General features: G+C 43.2%; 1 protein-coding gene across 1 annotated transcript in view; it reads left to right on the forward strand.

The window, feature by feature from the left end:
* Window positions 1-374: 374 nt before the first annotated feature.
* NPC1 (NPC intracellular cholesterol transporter 1) overlaps window positions 375-16,590 on the forward strand; it is a 55,412-nt gene continuing 39,196 nt past the window's right edge. The window contains exons 1-3 of the mRNA XM_037892743.2: window positions 375-641; window positions 14,333-14,455; window positions 15,677-15,783. Coding sequence (XP_037748671.1) covers window positions 558-641; window positions 14,333-14,455; window positions 15,677-15,783 — 314 coding nt within the window. The 5' untranslated portion in view covers window positions 375-557. The remainder of the gene's footprint in view (window positions 642-14,332; window positions 14,456-15,676; window positions 15,784-16,590) is intronic.

Below are 16,590 nucleotides of genomic sequence, written 5' to 3' on the forward strand. Positions count from 1 at the left end.
CCCTTCGAAACTGCCTCATCTGCTACCGCAAAAGCTCTGCTCCTGGTGGGCCCTGTACGCAGCTGGGCTAAGGGGGCCCTTTTGAACAAGCTGCCACCAGCCGAACCCCAGGGGATGCCACTGCCAGGCCCCGCGCCGTGGCGAACGCTCCCCTCCCTCGCCCGCCAACGGCCCCCAGGCCTCTCCCGGGGGTGACTGGCAGCCCCTGGCTCGCGCGGCCCGTGACAGGCCCCAGGGGGGCAGATCGGCTGGCGGGCCCGGCGGTGGCGTGACAGGCTGCGGCGCCTCCCCCAGCGCAGGAAAAGGCGGAGTCGCGGCCCGGCCAAGACGGGGAGGAGGCGGAGCCGCAGTCGCAGCGCCAGAGCGGTTGTGGCAGAGGCGGGCAGAAGCGGAGACGCTGTCGCCTCCAGCCACTCGCAGGGAGCTCCGCAGCGCCCGGCCCCGCCCAGCACCGGGGGGAGCGGCCCGGCCCGGCCCGACTGCCGGCGCCCCGACGAGCCACGGGAGCGGCAGGCAGCAGCGGCCCCCCAGGAGAGAGACACCCCGCCGGCCCCGGCATGAGGAGCGAGCAGCGCAGCCCCAGGCGGGGCCTCTGCAGCCTGAGCCTGCTCGCCTGGCTGCTGGTGCTGCCCCCGGCGCAGGTGAGCGAGGGGCTCCCCGGCCAGGGCGGCTCCTTTCGGCCGGGGCGACCCCCTTGGCCAGGGGCGGAAGGGTGGCGCGGCCAAGGGCTCCGGGCTCCCCTCTGCCCTGGGTCCCGCCCTCTGCTGGAGTCTCCGGCCTCACGCCCCCCCCCCCCCAGTCTGCGGGGCGCAGGAAGGGCCCCCCCGGGGTGGAAGCGGTTGGACTTCGGGCTGTTACGCTGGGAGCTGTTGGCGGTTGTGCCTCTGCTTGTGTTAGCTTCTCCTTCTCAGCCAGCGGCTGTGGCTCTGGTGGGCTCTCTGCTCCCACACGTGCGGCAGAGGCTCTCCCCTGTGGCAGTCCGCGCGGGCCCCGCCGGGCGGTAGAAAAGTAGCCGTAATTCTTGTTTCTTGGAAAACGCCCGGGCTCGGCCGCGGCTTCACGGGGTGGTGCCGGGCCACGCGTTGATGGAATGGAGGCAGGAGACGCGATTTCACTGGGGAAGAGAGAGACCTGATGACTTTCATCTGAGCTCGTGTTGGAGCAGATTATTTCTTTTTTTTTCTTTTCTTTTCCGAGTCCCAGCCCCTCAAAAATCTGCCTGTCTGCAAACGCAGATCTCATGACTGAACTAGTTTTTTGTAAACATCATTTTTATTTAAAAGGCATTGCCAAATTAAAACGTTAAAAGTTGACACGTTTGTTCCCCTGCTAATCTTTTGTGGTTTTATAGTCATATTTTCCCTCCCTTGCTAAGAGTTTCCTTTACTTGTTACGGTGTGGAAGTCTCACAACAGTAGAGGCTGACTCTCCATACTAGAAGAACACTGAAACTGACTGTGCTCCAAGCTTGCATTGCAAACATTTATGCGCTATTAGTCCCATTGATTTAATTGGACTTGATTGCAGCTTTAATGTTTTGGGCCCTCGTTCTGCAAACACTTCACACCCATGAGTTGTCATAAAGATAATCATGTGTAAGTATTTGCAAAATCAAGGCCTGAGTTTACAGTTTTCTTGGGAACCACGTAAATATCTTCTGTCACAGAAGATAGATTTAGTAACTTGCCGTCAACATCTCATCACTTCCAACCAGACATACTAGTACTTAGTATATAATAATTCAGGGGTTCTCAAACTTCATTGCACCGTGACCGCCTTCTGACAACAAAAATTACTACACGGCCCCAGGAGGGGGGACTGAAGCCTGAGCCCCACCACCCCAGGTGAAGGGTGAGGGCAAAGCCGAAGCCTGACCCCACCACTCTGGGTGGGGGGCTCAAAGCTGAAGCCCAAGGCAGGAGGCCTGTAACCTGAGCCACATTGCCCTGGGCTGAAGCCAGTCCTGGTGACCCCCATTAAAACAGGGTCATGACCCACTTTGGAATCAGGAACTGCTGTAATAATATATAATACCTAGCACTTTTCATAAGTAGATTTCAAAGTGCTTCACAGTTATTTATATATTTATCCTCAACATCCCTGTGAGGTAGGGAAGTATCTTAATTTTTACTGAAGGGGAACTGAGGGACAGAGAGGCTAAGCGACTTGCCTGAGGTCTCACAAGAAATATGTGGTGGAGCAGCGTATTGACCCTCTAGATCTTCTAGGTCCTAAGCTACTGCTCTAATCACTGGACCATCTTTTCTCTCTTGGTGTGTGTGTGTTTATATCTATCTCCTGATAATTCATTCTACCAAATCCTATTGTAAAATTTCTATATGGGGGTCCAATGTGAACTTCTTAAACTGAACAATCTCTTGGGGAGTCTGAGGCAAACCTTAGCAGCGGTACAACATAATTAAGTTCAGAATAATATCTCAGTGTAAAAGATGTATAAAAATATACTATTTTACACTTAAGGGCTCTTTCATTTTTATAACCAAAAAGGATGTGATCATTCACATCTTGTAATGTGTCATGGTACAGATGTATGTTAGAGATCGTCCATGAAACTCAGCACAAATGCTGTAAGACGAAACTTTAAACAACGTAAGACAAAATGATTTTAATGGCCTCTGTAACCTAAGATTCGTTATATATTATTTCACTTCTAAACTAACTTAGGGTAGGTCTTTAAAATGCTGCAGTAGCACAACTGCACCATTGTGGCACTTAAGTGAAGATGTTTCTACACTGATGACAGGGAGAAGTTAAGCCACCTCCATGAGAGGTAGTAGCTATGTTGCGGGGAGAACCCCTCCCATTGATGCAGTGCTGGCTACACGGAGGGATAGGTCGGTATAACTGTGTCGCCCGGGGTGTGGATGTGGCTATAGTCTTTAAGCTAGGAGGCATTAGGAATGCTTTTTTCAAGCCTTGCCCAGCTCTAATAAAAGAGGAGATATGTTAATTGCAGGCCTTTCACTCAGTACTTGCTGCTTACATGAAAACTCTGCACTGAACTGTAACTGAGGTCTGGTGCAGATGATTTTAGTTTTGTTTAGCAAAGAATGAACAGCCCGGATGAATAGATGTGCTCCGTAATCAAGGTTGTTTGTTAATATTGTATGCTTTCCTTTAGTTTTGTAAGAGCAAAACAGATTTTTTTCTTTTAGCAGATTACAGCTATCTTTAGTTGCAGTCCCTATATGAAGATATAAACTTAGTGCTTTTCAGGAAATGGTTTCTGAGGATGGTGACGGTCCTTTCTGTGCTAATTGTATGTGGTTTTTACTTACATGGAAGTATGAAAAGGAAGCAGTCAAAATAAACATTTAGCTCTTTGAATAGATTGCATTTCTTCCCAACACAATTATTTAATAGACATTTCTGTAACCTTGGGATCCATTGGTTTAGTGTTTCAGAACACAAACTGAGTCAAGAGACCTGTTCTCCAGTTCCTGCTCATCCACAGACTTGCTTTGTTACCTTGGACAAATCACTTAACCTCTATACCTCAATTTCTCCATCTGTAAAATGCAGACATTATATACCCCTCTTTGTAAAGTTATTTGAGATGCTTGGATGAAAAGCTCTATATAAATGTGAAAGTAATTCCTAAAGTATCTGTCAAAACATATTGTTCAAAATGGAGGTAAAAACGAAGGGAGTCACTGAAGAGACAAAAAACTTCTTCAGAACAAAACAGTAAAAACAGGTGGCTACTTCTTTATATTAAGGTTCTGATGTGGGTTTTGCAGTGTTCTGGTGGAAGGTGGAGAGAAGAGTTTTTATAAACAAGGGGTGATGTATAAATTGTGTTTGGGAAAGTGAATGCCTAATAGATACGGTTACAGCCTGGCAAACTGCCTGCAATCTTTCCTACTTATTTCCTGAGAGTGTTCTTCATTCCTGATGTGCAACAGCCCTACTACTCAAATGCAGGATATCTGAACAGGGACTGCCACTAGTAGTGAATTGTTTGGTACTTTTGTGATTGTAGACAAATTTTAGCTAAGAGCTATGTACTGCCCTTGATATGCATGCAGCATTCCCACAGCTAAAGTAATTTTTACTTGTGACCAAGTTAAATTCAAACCCTGGTCAAACAGTAATCCAGTGCATCTGCTAGCCTGCCTAAGTTATTTTTAAAAAAGTAGTCTTAACCTAACTTTATTTACAACTTTTGTCTGCTTTATTATTTAACCCTGAAAGGCCATGACACTTATGCTTATCAGTTACACTTGGCAGTAATTTCCAGTCCTGTGGTCTGTGTTGGGAAACTTGACCTATTAATAATGAATGAATTCCCAATGAATAAATGTGCTGTTACCTTTGGGAAAAAAAATCCTCTTTTTTGGAGCAAATATGAATATTGGGAGGACGGGGGTGTAATTAGGAAATTCCAAAAGAAGTATTGATTGTGCATTACAGGAGGCTAGGTACAGTAAATATCCAGGTCTGTATGTGTGTTGGGGGAGAAAAAGGCGAGGGCAGAGCAGAAGGAGGGAAATAAAGGTGTGTCTCACTGGTGCTGCTGTAATCTTTCTCACTGAATTTCTTTCAAATGTTTTAGATTAGAAATGAAAGGTAAGGAGGATAAGGAAAGCTGAATACGATCTTTGATAACCACCCAGTGTTTGGTGCAGGATGACAAATAGTTCCTCATTGTTATCCATACAGCACAATCATTGTTCTCTGTGTTTGCCTTGGAGTTCAGGGATCCATCATAGTTTTTGTTTTGTGGTGGTCAAGGCTGTCTGAGACATTAAAGATGCTGGTCTCTGAGTTTGATATATAGGACACCCGTTTAGTTCATGGGAGAAATGCTGACCTTATGCTGGAGTGGGGGCTGGTGGTTGTATGTTTTGGAATCATGGATAGTGTATATTACTACAAGTTTCCTTACATGTGGTGAATTCTTTTAGCACTTTATCATGTATTAATAAGAAGAAAAATATGTTTAGGTCAACAAGAGCTAAATATTAACCTGTTTTTTTTTTTTTTTGTGGTAACTATTTCTGCACTGCATATATAGTGCTGAAAGTGTAGTAAAGTTAATTGTAAGTGCGTTGTGTTGCTGATTCATGAAATGGATTTTCTTTTTGCTTGAACTATGATCCAGTCAGCGCTCTGAGCCAAAACAGCTGAAGGAAGTAGTGATTTAGTAGGTGATATGCTTCCCTCTGAGTGATATCCAACTAAGGCCCCAGCATGGTGTAAGATTATAATCTTCTTGTGGATGTTCTATTTCAGATTAGATATAAAAGTGAAGTTCTGGCCATGTGGTGGTATCAGACGGTCCAATGGCACTATTTCTAAAAGTAATTCCTCTAGTGCTCTAGCTGAACTTGGTTAATTTCAGAGCATTCTGCTCACTTAACCCTCCCCCCACCCCCTTTAGTTAATGGGATGAGTCTGACTTTTCCAGGATTAAAGGTACACTGTCAACTTGAAATGTTTCAGAGTAACAGCCGTATTAGTCTGTATTCGCAAAAAGAAAAGGAGTACTTGTGGCACCTTAGAGACTAACCAATTTATTTGAGCATAAGCTTTCGTGAGCTACAGCTCACTTCATCGGATGCAAACTGTGGAAAGTACAAAAGATCTTTTTATACACACAAACCATGAAAAAATGGGTGTTTACCACTACAAAAGGTTTTCTCTCCCCCCACCCCACTCTCCTGCTCGTAATAGCTTATCTAAAGTGATCACTCTCCTTACAATGTGTATGATAAACAAGTTGGGCCATTTCCAGCACAAATCCAGGTTTTCTCTCTCCTCCCCCCCCCCCCCCCCCCCCCCCCCCCCCACACACACACACACACACACAAACCCACTCTCCTGTTGGTAATAGCTTATCTAAAGTGATCGCTCTCCTTACAGTGTGTATGATAATCAAGGTGGGCCATCTCCAGCACAAATCCAGGGTTTAACAAGAACGTCTGGGGGGGGGGGGGGGTAGGAAAAAACAAGGGGAAATAGGTTACCTTGCATAATGACTTAGCCACTCCCAGTCTCTATTCAAGCCTAAGTTAATAGTATCCAATTTGCAAATGAATTCTAATTCAACAGTCTCTCGCTGGAGTCTGGTTTTGAAGTTTTTCTGTTGTAATATAGCAACTTTCATGTCTGTAATCGCGTGACCAGAGAGACTGCAGTGTTCTCCGACTGGTTTATGAATGTTATAATTCTTGACATCTGATTTGTGTCCCTTTATTCTTTTATGTAGACACTGTCCAGTTTGATCAATGTACATGGCAGAGGGGCATTGCTGGCACATGATGGCATATATCACATTGGTGGATGTGCAGGTGAACGAGCCTCTGATAGTGTGGCTGATGTTATTAGGCCCTGTGATGGTGTCCCCTGAATAGATATGTGGGCACAGTTGGCAACGGGCTTTGTTGCAAGGATAGGTTCCTGGATTAGTGGTTCTGTTGTGTGGTATGTGGTTGTTGGTGAGTATTTGCTTCAGGTTGGGGGGTTGTCTGTAGGCAAGGACTGGCCTGTCTCCCAAGATTTGTGAGAGTGTTGGGTCATCCTTCAGGATAGGTTGTAGATCCTTAATAATGCGTTGGAGGGGTTTTAGTTGGGGGCTGAAGGTGACGGCTAGTGGCGTTCTGTTATTTTCTTTGTTAGGTCTGTTGTGTAGTAGGTGACTTCTGGGAACTCTTCTGGCTCTATCAATGTGGTCAGTTTCAAATAATTTTTAAGTAGTTTCAGGTACTACACCTGCTTTTGACAATTTGATTTTTTTTATCATCACATTCTTATTTTTTTAAAGCTGTGTACGTCCCTTGCTATACACATACAGAAATTCTAATGTCAGAGGATTAAATAAGATCTTTAGTTTGTATACCCGTAATAGAGACCAGAGTAAGGTATTTTATCTTTTTCTTTTTTTTTTTTTTTATAACTTATTTCTTTTTTAAATATTTTAAGATCCAGCCTCCCTTGACATGTGGGGAACTTACTTGAGAAATTCCCTGCAACATCTTATCAATGAGAACGAAATAGTTACTTGTGTAAATCCCTTGAACATTGATTAAGAGTGGGGAGGGGATGAGCCCTCTTTACCATAATTGTAGCTACATGGAATACTCATATGATCAGTTTGCTAGTCATTTGTTAATGGTTGAACATTTTAACAGTGGCTTTTAGGCTACTAACTTCAAAGAGGTTTGAGACTTTACTCTCAAATGGTCTTGCAAATTTATTGTAAGTGATAGCAGGAATTGACAAGACTAAACAGTTTTTTCTCTCTAGTTTCATTGGTTAGGATCTCACTAATGCAGGTTGTAGTATAAATATACCCATTCTAAGGGTTGACAATTTCAGTGGCATAGCTTCATCCCCAAGAGATGTAGTTAAGCCAACCTAACCCTTGGCATAGACTGTGCTAGGTGAATGGAAGACTACTTCTGTCAATCAAGATACCACCAGTCGGGGAGGTGGATTATTACAGTGACAGGAGAACCCCTTCCACCTCTGTATTGGGTGTCTACGCTGAGGCGCTACAGCTGCGCCACTATAGTATCTTAAGGGTACACATAGGCCTGGTCTACACTAGGAAACTTTCTTCGATATAGCTATATCTCTCAAGGATGTGAAAAATCCAGTGCTGAATTGATGGAAGAATTCTTCTGCTGACCTAGCTTCCACCTCTTGGGGAGGTGGATTACCTATACTGATGGGAGTATCCCTCCCATGGAATATGTAGGGTCTACATAGGAGTGCTACAACTGTAGTGGTAGTGTTGCACCGCTGTAGTGTTTTAGGTGTAGACATGACCATGGCTTAGATTGTATTCCACTCAAAACATTTAACTTGCTTGGAGTGGGAGAACAGGCTGTTTACGCTATGTCATGAAAATAGTTACTGGGTTTTTCTGGTCTTTGTGCTTGATTCTTTAGTAATGACAATCACCGTTTAAGAGAGACAAGGTAGGTGAAGTAATATCTTTTATTGGACCAACTTTTGTTGGTAGAACAGACAAGCTGTTGAGCCTCACAGAGCTCTTCCTCAGGTCTGGAGAAAGTAACCAGCTAAGACACTCTGGTTACTTTCTCTAGACCTGAGGACGAGCTCAGTGAAGCTGAAAAGTTTGTCCCTTTTGCCCATAGATGTAGATCCAATAAAAGATATTACCTCATCTACTTTGTCTCATATCCTGGGATCAACATGACTCCAGCAACACAACAATCCACCACTTAAATGATAGATAAAAGTTGTTTTTATTGACTAGAAAAAATACAAGTATTAATGTGTGTTCTTTCATTTCTGTATTTGATTCCTAATTCTACATATTAAGTTTTACATATATGTAATACCTGTTACTTTGTACCATTTTCTGAAAATTGAGATTCCCCCAGTCACACAATTAACTCCAAAATGAGCATAAATTAATATGATAGAAATCACATTGGTGGTATTTAAACTATCAAGCCACTCAGTTGGCTTGTTTTCTTTACTGTCTTTGTTTGCTAAATCTGTTTTGGTGCCATGGTCAGTGTGCACTTGGAAATTATCAGAAACATCATGCAAAAATATAATGAGTGGGTAGAATTGAACTGTAAACTCTTTGGGCCAGATCCTGGCTTCTTTGTGCACCAAAGTTCCCATTAAATTGAAGCTTTTTGGTATGCAGTGAATGGGCCTCTTATCATACATAAATCTCAACTCTACTCTCTCTACTGAGCACACATTGTGTAGTATGGCCTTGCCTTTACTTTACTATACTCCGATACTTGAATCTGGGACCTGCTGTTGCAGTCTCCATGATCTATTATGTGTTTTAAGGCTTGTGAATTCACCAAGATAACTTTCCAGCTGAAGATGCATAATGTACATGGATACTTGGTTCAATTAGTTGTTGCCTACATACCATATTTGTACACAATCTAACTTTTGTATTCAAGAAAAAAGTATCTTTTGTACTTAACTCTTTAAGTACTCTTCACTGTATACTTGTATAGAAGAAGTACAAGATTTCCAGGTGCTCTCTACAACTAAATGATATGTTGGAATATGAAGTCAGCAAAAAAATACTTGCGACACATGGAAGGAAACTTCTTTCTTTATGTCAACAGATAAAGGATGCAAAGATTTGTAAGGATGGAAATTCTTCAGCTTGCGGGAATTTTCTCCCTTTTGGAAGGATGAAATCTGGATGGGTAGCCCGGTTCATGATCTAGCTGACCAAATTCTTCCAATAAACTCCAACCACAAATCCAGTGAGCAGGGCTTTAATTTTATTTGTACACCTTTATAGGTGTACTCTATAACGCTGTCCTCAGGAAGCCAAAAAATCTTACCGCGTTATATCAAACTTGCTTTGATCCACCAGAGCGCGCCCCCCGCCCACCCCCCTCCCCCTGCAGTTATAGTCTGGCATCAAAGTGTTTGTATAATTACCATATAATGCTATGTCTACAGTGCAGCTGCGGGGGAGTAATTCCGAGGTCAGATAGACATACACACACTAGCTCTGCTTGAGCAATGTGCTAGAAATAGTGTGGCCATGGTAGTAAGGTGGTTGCTTGGCCTAGCCACCATAGTACAGTCCTGTTCAAGATCCTAGGTATGTATGTACTCAGGTGGCTAGGGCTGGATTTACACCTTATATGCCTCTCGGCACCGCATCTTAAGAGCCCCTCTGCCCAGAGACCCCCTCCACAGGCCCACCGCCACAACTGCACACTGCCCCCTGCACAGCCCAATCACTACAACTGTCCAGTGCCCCACAGAGACTTCCCTACTCCACACTGACAAACACTCCCAACAAACTTCCCAGCGCCCCCAACCCTCCCCAGAGACCCACTCTCCCATGCCCTGCCCCCTGGCTGACTTACTGGCCCTGCTGGGAGGTGACTGTGTCTGCCAGGCTGAGCTGGCAGTGTGGCCAGGGCCGGTCGGAGATCGCTCTGGCCCCTTGGGAGTGGTGCAGTCAGTCCCAGGCTGGACCAAGAGTGGGACCTGCCCAGGCCGGGCTCCCTCAGGACCCACTTGCTCAGCATGGGCCCCCCTGAGTTGAATTGCTGAGCTCTTTCCCCTGCCACAGGGGGCTGCTTCGCCTTCCCTGCTGGCAGGAGTGCGCCACCAGGGCTGCGTGGGGCTGTCTTCCCCCTCAGCTGGCCCTGTCCCCTGCCAGGACCTGGGAGCAGCAAACTTTGAATTTTTAGGTGCCCCTAGAATGCTGGCGCTCCTAGGCATGTGCCTACTGTGCCTAATTGGAAATCCAGCCCTGCAGGTGGCTAGCCCTAGACAAAGCCTCAGTTTGTCCATGTATATATTCCACTGTTGGTGTGCATGTCCCCAGTGTTCTCGAGTCTAGATTATTTTGATCAGTAGTGTCTGTTGGGACTATTCCTTACCCCTTCTGTGTCCTCCTGCCTCCAATCAAGGGTGGAACAACCCCAACCACCCCTCAATTCTTTCTCATCACATATGTCTACCAGCCTCTTTGCACACTGTGTGACCTGTTTGTTTACTGTGTAAATAGGTACTTAGTGAATACCTAATTAGTGATTAGGTTTAGTGTTAGTAATTTGCTAGTGTTTCCTTTTTTGTAAGGAAACTGTTGCTCTGTTTGCCTGTGAATTACCACTAGTCCTGGGATCAATCACTTAAGACTGAACATTAATCTCCAGTCTTCAAAAAATTGCCTTTCATGTGAAGCTGTAATGCCTCTAGATGATGGGCATACCTGATGTTTATCATGTCTGGGAGAGGAACACATTAAAAAGATGGGTCATTTGTAATTCATTTTCTAAGGCCTTGTCTACATTACACAGTTGTCTGCCGCATGGTCTGGTCTGGCCTGGCCACAAGGCCAGTTGTTGTCATCTTGAGCATAGATTCCGAACGTACTTGACTGTCTCCTGAATTTAAAGAACTCTGAACACTCCATGAACTTGTTGAGGGTACATCTTGCAGTTCTCCACCTTCCAACACAGGTGGGCAGATATAGACAAGATGATCTAATAGTGGCTTCTGGCCTTAAACTCTATGAATCTACCCTTAAAGGGTTTATGACAGTTTACAAACAACCCGCCCCCCCCCCAGCACACAGTTAAGAAATCTTGCTCCCTGGGATCTGAATATTGCCCTTAAGGGGTTAATGGGCCTATCTTTTGAACCTTTGGCTACATGTTTCCTGTTCTTTCTTTCCATTAAAACAGACTTCTTGTTCAAAATAACATCAGCCAGGAGTGTAGAGGAGGTACAAACTTCAATCGTAGGGCCCCAGCATATAATTTTTCTTAAGGACAGGATGTCATTAAGACCTTTCCCAAAATTTGTACCAAAAATAGTCTTTCATTTACATCAGGTTGTGCACCTCTTTCAAAACCACATGTAGATTTCCTTAGAGTGCTTTCTTTCTGTATAAACAGAACTAAGCCGATTAGAGTATCCCCTAGATCAGTGGTGGGCAACCTGCGGCCCGTCAGTGTACTCAGCTGGCGGGCCGCGAGACAGTTTTTTTACATTGACTGTCTGCAGGCACTGCTGCCTGCAGCTCCCAGTGGCTGTGGTTCGCTGTTCCCGGCCAATGGGGCTGCAGGAAGTGGCATGGGCCGCAGGGACATATGGCCCGCCACTTCCCACAGCTCCCGTTGGCCGGGAACGGTGAACTGCGGCCACTGGGAGCTGCGGGTGGCCGTGCCTGCGGACGGTCAGTGTAAACAAACTGTCACAGCTCACTTGACTAGGGCACAAGTGACCTCTGGTGCTTCTTTCAAAAACGTTCCCATTCTGGATGCTTGTAGAGTAGCTATGTGGTGTTAGGACAGGTGTTCGTACAGTGCTACTCTCTTGTGGAAGCATCCAGATTTGACCAGTAATTGACAGAATAAGGAGTAATGGTCTCAAGTTGCAGTGGGGAGGTTTAGGTTGGATATTAGGAAAAACTTTTTCACTAGCAGGGTGGTAAAGCACTGGAATGCATTACCTAGGGAGGTGGTGGAATCTCCTTCCTTTGAGGTTTTTAAGGTCAGGCTTGACAAAGCCCTGGCTGGGATGATTTAGTTGGGGATTGGTCCTGCTTTGAGGAGGGGATTGGACTAGATGACCTTCTGAGGTCCCTTCCAACCCTGATATTGTATGATGACCCTAATTTTCGTAAGGCTGTCCTACAATAACTCAAAAAAGAACTAGATATTTAACCTACAGTAACTGTGGGTCTTTGAGACATCTAGATAGATTCTATGACCAACCCCCATTCCCTGCTATTATGGAGTCTGATAGCCATGCAGAACCCAGATATTAAGGAACTGAGGGAAAGTTGGGGGCTGTCTCACCCTTAATGCCCTCGGCTGGAGACTTGTAGACGCTTGGTGTGCAAATGCAGCCCCAACAGACACTGCTGAGCAAAATAGTCTAGACTTGATTGCATGCCAACAGTGAAATATATATAGGGACAACACATCTCAAAGAACTACAGTTACTGTAATGTAAGTACAGTTTCTTCCCCCTGACAAATGTCCTATCATTTTTTTTTCTTCATCTTTTGGGTGTGTTTCTGTGTCAGTCATCCAGTACAGAAATGTTTCGTGTATTGGATGCTGTGGAATCATTTAATATAATTCTGTGTAGTTCTTAAATGTTATGTTTGGAGACAGTCAGAGGTCCCTTGGATTAGTGAACAAAGTTATTCATGGTCAAGCACAAAGCATAGGAGTTTGTCCTTGCAGTATAAGCATGTGATGTTTGACAAACACTAGTAAAGGTTGTTTAGAAGATAACTTCTGCCCCATCTTTATCTGTAAAACTGTCCTATGCAACTTTCAGAATGGAAAAGCTTGCAGTAATATGTACTGAATGCGTGTTTGTGATGTCATTCAAGTGTTGCTTATATTATATATTTGCACAAGTACTTTTGCAAAGGGTTAGAGGCTGTTTAAAATACTTTTTTTTTTTTTTGGAATAACAGGATAGTGTACAGTACTGTACGTTGATACATGTGTTGAAATTGCCAGAGTAGATGAACTTTGAATTTTCAATTTAGTTGTTTGATGGTGATAGAGACCAGAAATTCTACAGTTTCAGTTACATATGGTAGAATCCAAAGGACTAGTAAGAAATTGTATGTATTCATGTTTAAAAATAAATAAATAAATAAAAAATGAAAGGCATACAGATGTGGTCTTCTGAGCATTTCAGGCTAAGCTTTCCAAAAAGAGGTCCCTTCAACTTTTCTACTCTTGATATACTACAGTGTAAATTTTGAGCTAGTACCAAGTCAACTTTCTTAAGTGCATTGCTAACAGTGATTTCAAGTTCCTTTCTATAGCTAATTAAAAGCAGTACAGAGAATAGGGGAACACTGCACCGCTCTTATGTTGGTGACAAAGAATCCGCTTAAGCTAAGAGCGGGGAGGAGAGTGCTGCTGATGGAGAACACAACTCCCTGAATTTTGCCATGACCAGATGACTCTCATGTGATGAATGAGACATGCTTGAGAAACTTTTGCATTACATAATCCTTGCTCTTTCTGTGATGTTTATATACTGCATCTTCTCTGAATTTGAAATTATAGCAAATTACTGATGGCAAACTTGTATTTCAGCTTTCCCATCTTAATAAATCAACTTGTCACATTAATTTGATGCATTTCTGCAGCATACAAATACATTACTGATTCCAAATATTTTCTATAGCATTTAGAACAGTAATGGTTACAAACTGCTCTGTCACCTGTGAGCATTTTAACTTGTGTGAGCAGGTGCTTTTCTATATTATCCAGCATTAAAATTCATTTCTGGGGGGTCTTTGATTGAAAAGTACTACCATGTGGGATAGGGAGTTCTCTAGAACCCTTTCATATTATAACACTGCCAATGTGATTTCCCACACCTGTCCTGTCACTGTCTACCAACAGGGTAGTAAATGTGCTTTCTTTGGGAATACAAATGGGCAAATGTGTGTGTTTAACTAGCCAAGCCAGGAAGATATGTATGTATTGCTGGAGGAGGAAAGTGATTTTGTGTGTGTGTGTGTGTGTGTGTGTGTGAAATTAAACTGATTTTATCTTGTCTGCTGGTCTTGTTTTAGCTTTTTTTGTGTGCTATTTAAAAACTTGCACAGTCTAGTATCTACTGAACCATTATGATTCTAGTTTGATAGTACTCTGCTTTTGGTACTATTAAAAGAAAAATGTCTAGATAGAGGCCTTTCTCATACTTATTTTATATTTTCTGCACCCATTATAAATATTTAAAAATTCTCTGAAAGTCTGTGATTTGAAACATTTGCCATTTTGATACAAAGTCTCTTGCTTTTAAATAGTTCTTTACCATGCAACTATCTGACACAACTTCCTCTATTTAGGTACTTTCACAATCATGTGTTTGGTATGGGGAGTGCGGAATAGCTTCTGAAGGTAAAAGATATAACTGCAAATATACAGGACTACCAATACCATTACCAAAGGATGGATATGACTTAATGCAGGTATGTTTCTTTTGGACTGTTCTTCTAGAAACTAGAAGGTAAATAGAATATGGGCTGGGATGTGTGTAATAAGACCTAAATATAATTTTCTGCAATAATCTAAATTCTTGGGCCTTAAAATATGAAATGGCTGCACACATTAGGGAACTGAATGCTGGTCTAAGCAATGGCACCAATGACTTCACATCTTTGTTTAATAGTGTTTAGGTGAGCCCCCTGATACTTACCACTCTGCGTTATGCCTAAAAAAAATTGGTGCACACTTTCAAGCATGTCACTGCCTTGTATGATTTTTAGGTCTTGCCAAATCCATTCCAGTACCGTGTATATCATTGAACTAAAACTTCTGAGTTTCTGTAACAAATCTTCAGATTAAATTTTGATCTCTAGCGGTAAATCCTCTACACAGTGCAAAAAAAAAAACCAAAAACCCCCAACCCACACCCCATGGCAACGAGTCTCAGAGGCTGGTTCAGTTGACTTGGGCTCCCAGGGCTAAAAATATCCATGTAGATGCTCAGGTTAGGGTTGAAGCCTAGTTTTTGAGACTGGGGAAGGGTCTGAGTACCTAGGGCCTGAGCCCAAGTGTCTACACAGCTAGTTTTAGCTCTGCAGTCTGAGCCTGAGACAGTTGACCCTGTCTCTGAGACTTGCTGCTCTGGGTTATTTTTGCTGTGTAGATGTAACCCAAGTGTTCAAGGTAGTCTGAACTAAATTGCTTTATATGTATATTTCATGTTTAGTGGCTGATGGGGGTAGGCCCGGGACTGTTGGTTTCTAAATTTGCCTTTTGGAATCTCTTCTGAGATTTATCATCAAATTACACTATCAAACTTAAGGAGTAAATCATTCCAGTTGGGAAGTGTACACTTCATCCTGTCTGCTCCTTCAGTACCCTTATACTGTATTTACATAGTGGTGAATTGGTGAGCCAGACAGTGTCCATGCAGCTCTAAAAAGACACACAGTCCCTTGCAGGCAAGAAGAAATCTCTTTTCCCCTCTTCCATAACAAATCCATGTTAAGTCAAGTTCAGTATCCTGACAACTTTCTAATTAAGATGATGATTTTATAAATTCTTTGTCACAGAAGCAGAATGACAAGTGTTCTCTTAAGTTACCTTCTACTGACATCTATGTATGAAGTTGTTAAATGCCTTAATCCTACTTTTTTTTCCCACTTGATTATAATTAATAGCTTTGTGACCTTTTTTTATTTAAGGAACTCTGCCCGGGTTTACTCTTTGATAACGTTAGCGTTTGTTGCAATGTTCAGCAGCTTCAGACTTTGAGAAATAACTTGCAGCTGCCTCTGCAGTTTCTCTCCAGGTATGCTGACAACCAGTTTGAAATGATTAGCACTTTGTAACATTTGTGAATAAAAGCACATTCTGTTAGCTGTTTTTATGAGCTGACAAAAAGAAAATAGCATTTTTGTGACTTAGTGAAGTTGGTGTTACTGGGGAAAGCTTGTCAAGAAGAAAACTTCATGGGAATGGTTGGGAGAAACTTGTATTCAGGCACAGTGGTTCTTTCTATTGTTCACCAGTATGGGAATGTGGGCTCCCTTTTGTTGTGTCTGGGTCCCACGCAAAGAGGAATCCAGACTTCGTTCTATCCGCTATTTAATTTAAGGTCCTGTTTCTTATCCCGCCCTTAGTAAAACTCCTAACATCACAGGTATTTTTGTTCTAACTGTAGACCGCATTCAAGTGACACTGAGTCAGATTAAACATCACCTTTACAGCTCCTGCCATTTTTGGAGGTAACAGGACAACTCCCTAAGTTTGTCTCTGAGTTGGTTTTTACTCCTTTCTTCCATCCTTACAACACTGCTGAATTGCAAAAAGAAAAGGAGTACTTGTGGCACCTTAGAGACTAACCAATTTATTTGAGCATGAGCTTTCGTGAGCTACAGCTCACTTCATCGGATGCATACTGTGGAAATTGCAGAATATCATTAATATTCTGCAATTTCCACAGTATGCATCCGATGAAGTGAGCTGTAGCTCACGAAAGCTCATGCTCAAATAAATTGGATAGTCTCTAAGGTGCCACAAGTACTCCTTTTCTTTTTGCGAATACAGACTAACACGACTGTTACTCTGAAACCTGCTGAATTGCAGTTAGGAGAGA

This window comes from Chelonia mydas, chromosome 2 (genome assembly GCF_015237465.2).
Source record: "Chelonia mydas isolate rCheMyd1 chromosome 2, rCheMyd1.pri.v2, whole genome shotgun sequence".
Classification (NCBI taxonomy): Eukaryota; Metazoa; Chordata; order Testudines; family Cheloniidae; genus Chelonia; species Chelonia mydas.